The 11,669-nt window shown below is 44.4% G+C and overlaps 1 protein-coding gene across 1 annotated transcript; it reads right to left on the reverse strand.

Moving 5' to 3' along the window:
- Positions 1–9,592: 9,592 nt before the first annotated feature.
- On the reverse strand, positions 9,593–11,669 carry hoxa1a (homeobox A1a). The gene is made up of 2 exons (XM_040188613.2): positions 10,954–11,669; positions 9,593–10,633 (listed from the first exon to the last, which is right to left on the reverse strand). The coding sequence occupies exons 1-2, from the start codon at positions 11,558–11,560 to the stop codon at positions 10,266–10,268; spliced, it is 975 nt and encodes a 324-aa protein (XP_040044547.1). The 5' UTR covers positions 11,561–11,669; the 3' UTR covers positions 9,593–10,265.

The following is an 11,669-nucleotide window of genomic DNA, read 5'->3' on the forward strand; positions in this document are numbered from 1 at the left end:
CCTAAAACAACTGGAATCATTATATGCTCGTAACGGCAGCCTTTAATAATACACGCAGGCATACAGGTTGGACAAACACACACAACCATGCACACACATATATCCCTAGACAGTTACGCCTAATCCCAGGTTTACATTGCTAGGACAACAGGGATAATCCTGCTAACAGGGTGTTTATCTGGAAACCGTGACCGCTGAATCCCCAACACACACAGTATTGACCCGCAGAGAGCGACAGACAGGGGGGGGGGGGTGGCGGGGGGATATTGGGGACATCCAGAAAAGGTGAATAAATAAAAAACACAAGTCATTGGAAATTAAGAAGATATGACAGTAAAAGGTTGCACTGGTGGAAAGGGGACGGAGGAAGAAAAAGGTCTGAGCTGTCATGTATGCAGATGAGAATGTGATGGCGTCAATGCAGGAGTGGACATAGCCCGTCCCTCAGGTCCACACACACATAGGACAAACCAAAGACTCATAGATAAAATAAATCAGATCATACAGATGGAGACTTTCTGGTAAAACACATGAGCTTAAAATAGAGTTTAGTAGATTTAAAGGAACTCACCTAGTTAAAAGATTCACATGTTATATGTTATAAACTCCAGATAGATAATGTGAGAAGTTATATAAAGAGCTCATGGACTGAATTAGTGGATCAGAATATTGCCGCGCGTTGGTGAACATCTGAAGGGGAACGCATAGAAAATAAAAATGTACTTTGTGTAAGATACACAAACAATTGCAGGAGAAAATGTTGAAGTTAATAAAAGAACGTAAGAAACACTTCTGTGGACCATTAACTTTAAGGCATTACACAGCCTGATCACAGGCCTGCTATGTTGCTATTAACAAGATACATCAGAAACATTATCATGAATCACGACCTGTTCCATAGATGTCTTTGGAGCCTGTTAAAGCCTCGCACCATTCTGGCTGAATACTGACAATAAACGTGCACATTCCCTTTTGAGCGTCCATTTGCAGCTATTGCTAATTTGGGGATGTGTCATGCGCTTATACTGACTGCCTGCAATAAGTATTTAGATCAAACTACGAGGCTGAATATTATAGGAAGAGGTGAAGGGAGTTTGTGCTGGCGTAAATTACATTTAATGGGAGTAAACATTTTCCTAAATACAAGTAGCATTCTACCAATGAAACACACAAATCGTCTTTGCTTTTTCTGGTGGGGGGGGCCTCAAACTTCAATGGCTAACTGCCACCCTGGTATCTAATGCTGCCTGTCGGAATATTGCGCTGGCTGGCATTAACTTCCTGTTGGGGGCGGTAAGGGCGGCAGGGGGAATATCGGCAGAACAGCGAGGCAAGCTTAAGCATGCACGTCAGGGCCGGGGGACGCTCCCTGAGCCAAATGCCAGTCTATAGATCGCAGAGGGGACTAAAGATCACATCATCGTCCACCCGGACACGGGTGACATCGGACAGCGCACGCGGGAGAGAGGGAGGACCAAATGATCCCAGCCAGGACGAGCCGTTATAGACAGCCGCTGTCATTACGGAGCCAACACCCGCACGAGTGCACACACACACACACACACACACACACGGAGTAACACACACAAGCACGTACACATGAGCCGTGACGACGACGTTATAGACAAGCGCTGTCATTAGAAGAGTCTCTGTGGAGCTCAAATGATAACGAGCAAGGGGGGGGAGGAGGAGGAGGAGGAGTGCGTTGACGAAGGCGACTGTCCAGCTGTCTGCAGGTGAGCATTCGGTGTTGGTGGCAGAGGAATGAAACTTCATTTTATAACTTACGTCTACACGAGGGCTGGGCGGTATTCAAACGGTATGCCGGTGTAATATTTCCGTACGGTATGAATTTCTCACGTACGTTACGCCTTAACAACTGACGTTACTTTTCGGCAGGCGGCAGAATTTATTTTTAGTCATTTTTACTTTATAACAACAATAAATAACCCACAACAAAGACTCTTTAACTGGGTAAAACACCACAACACAACAGCTGGTGACATATAAACAATTTGTAACACTTATAATTGTACAACACTAGCACCCACAACAAGCCAACACGCTAACGAGCTAAGACGCTAACGAGCTAGCGAGCCGGGCTGTTGCGATCAAGTTGGCGAGCGAGCGGCGAGCAGCTTACTGTAGTATGTGGAAAATCATATTAGAAATGTTATTGTTTGAAAAACTCACGGATTAATATTTTCAAAGAAAATCATCAGTCATGTGTTTAAAATTGTAAAAAGTTATAGAATACTATTAAGAAAAAGTGATGTGACAGTACGTCAAAGAACGTAATTGTTAAAGTGCGACATCCTCAATCATTCAGAGGGATTTCACAGTGGAAAATTAAAGTGCATTGTTTCGAAAAAAGGGACATGAAAGTTTTTTTAAAAAGCCAAAGTGAGATATATAAGAAAAGTAATGAGCTGTAGAGGATCGTCAACGTCACCACTCACTATAAATTATGTTAAAAAAAAGTCATGAACAAGTCATAAAAATACAATAGTATTGAGTTAAATTGACTAACTAAAAGTGAAAAGATGTGGCCAGACCACAAGCAAACAATAGTGTAACGGTATTATAGTCATGAGGGTGATTTGGCCTGGAGGTCATTAATTGTAAGGTCTTTCCAGGGGAAGGGACGGTTGTCCTCCATCTGTCCTTGTGGGAGCTGGGTTGAGAGTCTGCTGGAAAAGGTGCTCTGCTGTCTCTGCGGTAGCAGGTGGAGATGGTGGTCAGGCTTATCCGATATGGATAATGATGTCTTCAGCGTCCTCATCTCCTCCACCTCTTTCCAGACACTTCCAGTGTAGGATGTTGTTCATGAAGCTGACGAAGCTGATGAATCTGTGACGAATGGGCGTTGATGAGGAGGTGGAGGGTGTGTAAACGCAACATGGTCCTGAAGGTAGAGACACAAATCACATTTAATGGAGGCGGAAAAAAGATGATTGGCAGCACATAGCAGATCGACTGCATCCTTTCACAATAAAATCCCTAGATGTATTCGTTTTGCAGGTAAGGATTTAAACTTCACTGTCAGCCACGTATTAAAAGGCCTGTTTTATGACTAATGTTGGGAGACCCGGTTGTGGTGACCTCTAAGAAGAGGGGAGCAGGAACCTGACTGGAAAATAATCAACATAAAAAGAAACAAGGAAGACGTTCCATTTAGTCACAACATTGTTTATGTAGGATTATGTTTTCTGATCCCCACTGCTGCTCCATCAATGTCTCAACACCTGCAGCTTGATAAGAAGAGTCATGTTCACACAACCATCAACATACAGTGTATCTATTACAGATTTAATTGGTCTTTCTCAGCTTACTGTAACTCAACTGTTACTGTTGAGTGTTGTGAGATTCAAATCTAGACTGATCCTCGCCTGAAGGGTACCGGTAACCTATCAGTGCATGGTTTCACACTGCCTCTCAGACCCCAGCAGTGTGATGCGCTGCAGGGCGTGTACAAACGAGAGGCTTAGAGTTATGCCAAGCTTAAGATCTGTCACTGAAACATCTCTGTCACTCTGTTCAACAACAGACTGCTGTATTAACCCTGTCTATTTAACCATCCTTTACAGATGTGTGTGTGTGTGTGTGTCTATCGCCTCGGATTCCCATAAAATGCACTGAAGCAGCCATGTAATCGACATCTTTAAGCGGCACTTTGCTTCAGAGGAAGCAATTAACGTAATGGCTCAACGTGTTTATAAACTATGTTAATTTAAATTAGTGCAATCCAAATAAAAAACGCTCTAACGTTCAGTCAGACAACTGGTCGAAGGACAAATATTGTCAAGTGCGACAACTTGTCAAATCTTTCTGGAGACGACGAAGGGGTTTTTTCTCCTGACCTGATTTGCATGGCAGCGACGATCAAAGAGGCTGAGCGTTCCGTTTAGTGTCAATTAACGCACAAATTGCTCCCTGCTCCCTCCCGGATTGCGTTTCCTATGCTCCCCTGTCACAACGCACGTGAGCGCCATTGCTCTTCCCGCGAGGCGGACTGACAGGTAGCTCACCAGCAAAAAGGTGTCAGGTGAGCTCAAACATCCCTGCATTGCTTCACGTCGCCCCCGAGCAGAGGCCGAAGCTCACACTGTCTCCACATCCTCCCTGACATGGAGATGTTTAAACCGAGGTGTCGAAAGCTCACTTCTGCCCCGAAGCGCTGGGTGTTTGTTTGAAAGTACTGGTTCTGGGTCTCGTTCTGTGATATTTCACCGATTATCTCCTCGAGGCTGTAACTCGCCTCTCCAGTTAATCGTTAGACCAAAGGCAAAGGCGCAGGTCCTTGATATTACATTCTTGGCTCAGGCTGCACTCGCTTATTGACAAGCGCACAGGAAAAGGCTGCCGGGTGTGTTGCTGCCTGTGCAGTTCTTGGGTTTGGGGTTATGTTTTAGCTTTACGTGTTGATCTCTCATTCTTGGCTCAATAACAAACGATTCTGGTGTTTTGGCCTGACAAGAAAAAGATTCATGCAGGTTACTTTCTAAATAGTCAAGATGGTGCTGAATGGAAGGTATATGTAGAGCTTATATTTGCTAAAGAGGGCCAAGTCGTCACACTCAGTTTTTCCCTTTCTGACCTACTTATTTGTGTAGCAGGTTCGCGTGGACTGACTAGTGCCCTTTACGGTACATAACAGTGAAAATCATAGAATTGCTGTGCTGTGATAATTTAGGGGTGGACTTCTTACTAGGAATTTGCTCTTATTAGTTCAGAGAACCTGCTTGTTGGGTTAGCTTGGCTCAGCATCTACCATAATGTCAGCTAAACCAACTTATTCTAAGCTCTTTTCTACAAAAGTAATACTATCAAGCAATGCAACTAATTACTTATTTAATAAAACACACACATATATATATATATAGCCTCAAAAGAGCCCACATGTAGATAAAACGCAGGTCCAGCTTGAAAAAATACCTCATTTTAAAATATTGTTTGGTTCTATTTTGACTGTATTTTGACCGAGTCAGTCTACCCAATCCAGGTCAGTCTCGTATGGCTTTTCAGACTATACGAATCTTTTCAGCAGGGATGTTCTTTTCTGATGTGTGTGTGTGCGTGTGTGTGTGTGTGTGTGTGCGTGTGTGTGTGTGTGTGTGTGCGTGCGTGTGTGTGCGTGCGTGTGTGCGTGTGCATGCTGGAGAGAGAGAAAGACGGGATGAACAGCCTGTCTGTCAGGTGTTGGTACGCACATTAGTCAAGTAGGAAACAAAGGATTCTGGGAAGAGACGTTCGCGAGCACAAAGGGCATCCAGACTCCACTCAGCGTCATCTGATCTCTTCTCTGTGTGTGTTTGTGTGTGTGTGTGTAGGTAAGTGTGTATGGATGTCTGTGTGTTTTGTGTGTGTGTGTGTGTGTGTGTGTGTGCGAGGTGGGGGGCTTTCTTTAGAGGGTGAGGGCGCCTCATTGGCTGCCATGGCGAGGTCAAGCTGAGGTTAGGACATGTGTGATGGATGGACCTCTGTCTCTAGACCACTGCCCTTCTTCCAGTCCTCTCTCCTTATCGGGGCCTCAGACTTGCTAAATCGCCCTGGCTGCTCTCTCCCCCGTTCGCTTTGAGTAACTCCGTTTGGCGTGCGACCGTCGCGAGAGACGAAACAATCGCATGGAAAACTGTGGACATGTCTTTGAGGTGAGTTCTGCTATGAACGTGTAGCCGTACAGTTAACCTCTAACCTCCTCGATTCTCTTCCCACGCTCGCTCTAATCACCACAACAACGCGCTACTGTTTCATCACAAACAAACAAAAAACGACCCCATGATGTAATTTCTCCTCTCATTCCCCGTCTTCTCTTCCTCCATCATACTGTCAACCTCTATGGGCTCCGTCCCCTTATTGGCACCTGGAGACGCACACCTGTCGATGGAGGAATTTATTTTGGCTGCCAATCACAACAGGGGAGTGGTCAATCAGTGCACATGTGCCAATACCCCGACTCCCCCGTTGATTGACTTCCGTCCGTCCGACTGCCTCTCTGGACTTCCAGCGCTTTCTGTTCGCTGTTGTGTGATCACAGACGGGGGAAGTGTCCCACTTTCCTGTTTTAGTTTTTACCATTCCCAGCTGTGTGTGTGTGTGTGTGTGTGTGTGTGTGTGTGTGTCTGTGTGTGTGTGTGTGTGTGTGTGTGTGTGTGTTGATGGGCAGTGACTGTTAACAAACCACAACACTAAATATATTTGTTTACATCACTTTTCATAATGTTCAAGGACACCTAAGATTTCTCCATCACAATAGTAAAATAGGGCTGACGCTCAAAAGGCTTGATGGCAAATTGATATTTACCAAAGGATGTACAATGACAATGTCCTCTGAATTTCTCCTTGCCTGTAAATGTGTTTTTGTTTTAGTCTGCATCCGAATCCTTCTATCATCTTCTATCTTGAAAATACTCTCTTATATAGTTTATGGTGAATACTTTCTGCCTTTTACACTCACAGACTCGCAAACACAATTAAGCATCTATGATTAAAACATTTTTTTAAATGTAGTTGACAAGCTTAAGCAAAAATAGTTTGTCAATCCTGGTGCAATGGCTGTATTCCTTCTCTTTCTGTGTGTGTGTGTGTGTGTGTGTGTGTGTGTGTGTGTGTGTGTGTGTGTGAGTGTGTGTGTGTGTGTGTGTGTGTGTGTGTGTGTGTGTGTGTGTGTGTGTGTGTGTGTGTGTGAGTGTGTGTGTGTGTGTGTGTGTGTGTGTGTGTGTGTGTGTGTGTGTGTGTGTGTGTGAGTGTGTGTGTGTGTGTGTGTGTGTGTGTGTGTGTGTGTGTGTGTGTGTGTGTGTGTGTGTGATACTGCTGCTGAAAAAGAAACGAACGATTGCAATCAGATGGATTTTTAACTTCTTCTATTGAGTCTTTAGGATTTCGTATAAGTCACAGCCGCAGACAGGAGCTTGAGCTTTAACCATTTGCAGCACCTTTGGAAAAGTCTTCACAGCAAGTTCTGAGTACAACGGCTTGAAAATGATGACGTGTCACCTTTAAGAGATTATTTTCGGGTTACATCGTTTGGTGTTAAATTAGAAGCCCATCAAAATGATGGTCCTAAAGAAAGAAAAGCTTAACCACAGGGAATGTACAAATGCAACATTAATTTATCTTTAAATGCTGTGGAATGGAATTTCTAATTACCGTAATCTGCTTAACAAACAAAACTAAAATTCGTTTTGAGTCTACAACAGAAAGATCTTGAATAAAAATCTGTATTTGAATAAATATTATAGACTCCGTTTTTTGGTTGTACAAATGTAGGCTACACTTATGTTTGAGATCAAATCTTCACTTGCTTTAAGTATTTAGTAGATTGTATTAAAACGTGTCAGAATATTAGCATTTCGGGGAAATATGCAAATTAATTTTAAACAATGATTCGTTTGTCGAATGGACAGTCGTTTGTTTCCATTGTTATAATTATTGTAAGATTTTTCTTCAGCAAAGTCCGAAAAATATATATTTCTTTTATGTATAGTATATCCAAATCATGCCTATGGCCCAAGAATCTGGCAAAAAGAGCACCTATATTTTGGACGACATTGAAGACGAGAATATTAAATCCACAAATAGTTTCTGCGTCTTTTTCCTTAAAGGTGTTGAATGTCGATTCCTCCTTCCCCAAACCTCTGTGGTTTTCATCAAACATCTGTCCCGTCCGGATGGATCCGGGGTCATTTCTTGCCTTTAGCGCCGAGTCTGCTGGTGTTTTGGTAAAACGGGCTGTCGGAGCTGGACTGGGACTGCGTGGTCGGGGTGCTTGTTTGCCCAGTACGGTCTGTTAACTGTTGTTTACGAACTCAGACGGTGACCGAGGATTGACCCCGGGGTTGCTTTTGAGAGGCAACTGCGTTTTAAATCCACTCCGTGACGCACAGCGCGCATGAGCCTGCAGGAAAACCCTTGGGGGCTTAAACTTGCCAAAAGTCCGGTCTGGGAACACCCAAAGGTCTTCGAGGAGATTTTGGAAAAATTGTTTTCAGACGTGCCTTGTATATTGTGCTAGGATGGATTTACTTCAATTAGCACGTTAATCTAGTTTGACTTCTGTTCTGTTTAAGTTTAAATGATCAGGTTTGGACAAACATACAATCACTGGGAATTTGTGTTTGTCGGCTGTTTAGAATGGAAATATGAAATTATCCATGTCATATATAAATACTTACATTGGGTATAAATAAATGTTTCCAAAGTTTTAGATGAGGTTTGATGAACTAATTCAGAAGATGTGGCCATCAGTATTCGAATGTGTATTCCTTTGTTAAAAAATAACAAAGTGGGACATTTCAAAAGGTTTTTTTTTTTTTGATGAAGCCTCTAATCTACGTTTCCTCATCCTATCATTCAAAATATGTTTAATCATATAACCACCAAAAATGTAAAAATATCATAATGCTGAGCATCATACTACTTCCCATTGGTCTTTAAATCCACTCATAATTTCCTGTTAAGAAAGTAAACATTTTAAAATACATATTGCATTAACATAAGTTTAAAATTCAGACCTCAAAATATAGATTGCCACATCGCTTAAACATATACCAGATAATGTTTCACCCCATTCTCATTTAGCTCATTTAGCAACACTTGTGTTTTGGTCCTGCTCTGACACCGTAAAGGGATCGAAAGTTACCAGACTAACCTTGTCACGTGTTTCACACAGAGCGAGCCCTGAATCCGGTAACAACAGCTGATCCTATGCACAATTTATATAAAATAAAATAACATAAGAATATTAAAACAGAGTTTATGACTTACGATATTTGCTGTAGCAGAATTAGACTGAGCAGCCTTCGCTGCAGGTCTCCACAGCTCCAAAAGAGAAGCTGCTGCAGGTAGATCCCGGGTAAAGGTAAACGTCCCTCATTAATCACTGCTCTCCGGGCGGGTTTCTTGCCTTTTAAGGTATGATTGACTCACAGCCTAAACGAGTTACAGCGGAAGAATCAGTAAAAATCAAACTGATCAAAATGTTCTCTGTAAAATACAGATGAGACGTACGTGTTTGATTTGTATCAATTAATACTAACCAAACGTATTCAACTTTTAACGACAATATCATCGATATTTATTCCAAATGCATATTTGAAGAGGACTTTAACAAGCCAGGCGTAGAACCTGGCATCATTTAAAAAAAGGAGGTCTGCTGACTTTGTGAACTGCTGCAAGTTTTCACTGTTCACGTCGCCATCGGGTGTCGGTGATGACGCCTCCTTGTGACCTGGGGAACTGGGGGGGGGGGGGGGGGGGGGGGGGGGTTGACACTGACAGGGGCAACGGGGCCCCACCCTTGTCGATAGTGTAACCTGGATGTTTTAATCGATAAAGTTTATTTTTGTCCCTTCAATAAGCCAAGAGCTCGCCGAGTTTGTCATCACAAATGACGCTGACACCCGCGCTCTCAACTCGTCCGCGGATAAACATGCCTTTGTGTTGCTAATGACCTTTCACCCCAGGGACGGGGGCGCGCACAGCCGCATACATTGAGAGAATCTGCCTCACGCGACAACAACAAAAAGAGACACAGCTTCTAAAGAAAAATCTGATTGTGACTCCCGTCAGCAACGACACAGATGAAAAGTCGTTCGGAGTTAAACGCACTTTAATACACATTATTGACCCGTAAACGTCACTCAAGACGGAACATATTGTATGTGCTCCACTGAATTAAATATACAACAGATGAAAGCCTGGGACATACACGGCCCAGCTGATAAAACTCAGCTCCCCGCTAATACAACATGAAAGCATCACGCATCATGCACATTTCACAACGTAAACATTCAAAGAGTCGAGGGACAGAAGCACACAGGCCTTAAACATGGAGGCGATGAAGCAGATATTATGACATTGCACCCTATAACAATGAACACAAGTCATCTCTGTGATCGTGTGACGCATAAACACACAGTGCAATCACCCATAACTTTGGCACGTTTGAGGTATTTGTTTGTGTTTGCAGCTTTGTGACTCAACATTAGCACATTCAGCCGTGAGGGGGGGGGGGGGAGCTGGGTACCTTTGGCATGGTCGTGGTGCGCGCCCGTACGTCGATTTTCAACGGTGACACGTTCTAAACTATTTCCCTAGTTGCTTTGGAAAGCAGTGTCATCAGTCCTCCGAACATGATACACAATATAAAACAAATATATAACTCAGAAATTGTCCCAATTGTTGTCCAAAGTTTCACATATTGTATGAATCCATTGTAAATCTTCGGTATAGGCCGCTATGTGGCCCAATGGGAGAAGTTGGTCTTAGTTGGAGGAATAAGAATCGGACACCGAGGAGGACGCGGGAGACGGGGTGGAGGGGGCGGACATAGACTTCTCTGATGATCCATCATCCAGTTTCTCTTGACCGCTCTCTCCCGGGTCTGAGGGTGGAGGCTTGGTCGGCAACAACCCTTCTTTCTCCCTCTTCTTCTGCTTCATCCTGCGGTTCTGGAACCAGATTTTCACCTGAGTCTCGTTCAGCTGCAGCGCGGCTGCGATCTCAACGCGCCGCGCACGGGTCAGGTACTTGTTGAAGTGGAACTCCTTTTCCAGCTCCGTCAGCTGCTTGGTGGTGAAGTTGGTTCGGACCGTGTTCGCCTGACCCCCGTAACCGTATTCTCCACACCTGCCTACAGAAAGAGAAACATGTCACCGTGAATGTGGAGGAATACAAGTTACCTCACAGTCTCTCTGCAAACTTTTGCGAATTTACTTCGTGTGTCGGACAGACTCGTGGCAGCTATTAAAACAAATGTGCTATTTCTGTCTTTTGCTGTGAGAAAAATTATAAACAGGCAAAAGCCGGCAGCACGTATCATCAAAGTACACAAATTTCACTCGACAACGTGGTTAATTGTGCTCATTTTTTCATGTGATCCCACACGCAAACCTCTACCAACATTGTCTGACACCACATTCATTTAAAGAATTTGGTCAATACGCAACGCACCTGTTTTTGGAGGGTTCCTCTTGACCTTCATCCAGTCGAAGGTCTGTGCGGACGATGCGCCCTCAGACAGAGGTGAACAGCAGGTGTCAAGTTGAGCGGCGTGCAGTGGTGACAGCGGGTTTGAGCACGCAGGAAAGGGGGCTGCTTGCTCGTGCCCCCCGCCGTAGGCACCGTGGGCATATTGTAGTTGACCCAAGGGGGCGGCGCTGTAACCTTGGCGATGCTGAGAGGCCATGGAGGAGGAAATGTTACCCGAGTACATCAGTGGACCGCACTGGGGGAATCCCGCCGGGGTGTCCACTTCCTGGTTGAGTGCGTAATGGTTATACGTAGCACAGAAACTTTGGGGTCCATAGCTAGAGCTGCAGGCCGGATGGGCCCCGTAGGCGAGACCCAGAGAGCTTGCATTAGACTGGAATGACCCCGGCTGATTGAGGATGCCTTCAGGAGAAGCCCGGCTCCCCATGAAACGATCATCAGTCCCGCAATTGTTGACAGTGACTGCACAGGACTGGAAAGTTGTAATCCCGTGGTCCGAGTGAAAAGCCCTGACAGAACACGAGCCACCTTCACCGCTCATCACCGAGTAGTCTAGAAAGCTGCTCATTGTCGCATTGTTCTACGGGGACCGAGGGACCGTCCGCTCTACAGACACCCTCTCATCTCTTCCTCTCTTCCTTCTTACCCCAAGTGACCGTGGCAACCTTTACCTATGC

This window comes from Gasterosteus aculeatus, chromosome 10 (assembly GCF_964276395.1).
Source record: "Gasterosteus aculeatus chromosome 10, fGasAcu3.hap1.1, whole genome shotgun sequence".
Lineage (NCBI taxonomy): Eukaryota > Metazoa > Chordata > Actinopteri > Perciformes > Gasterosteidae > Gasterosteus > Gasterosteus aculeatus.

What these genes read in the sequence shown, in the direction of transcription:
- hoxa1a (XM_040188613.2), bottom strand. Translation starts at nt 11,560, where the DNA reads ATGAGCAGCTTTCTAGACTACTCGGTGATGAGCGGTGAAGGTGGCTCG. An exon ending in GAGGAACCCTCCAAAAACAG is followed by an intron (nt 10,634 to 10,953) that starts GTGCGTTGCGTA and finishes CTCTTTCTGTAG; the next exon opens with GCAGGTGTGGAGAATACGGT.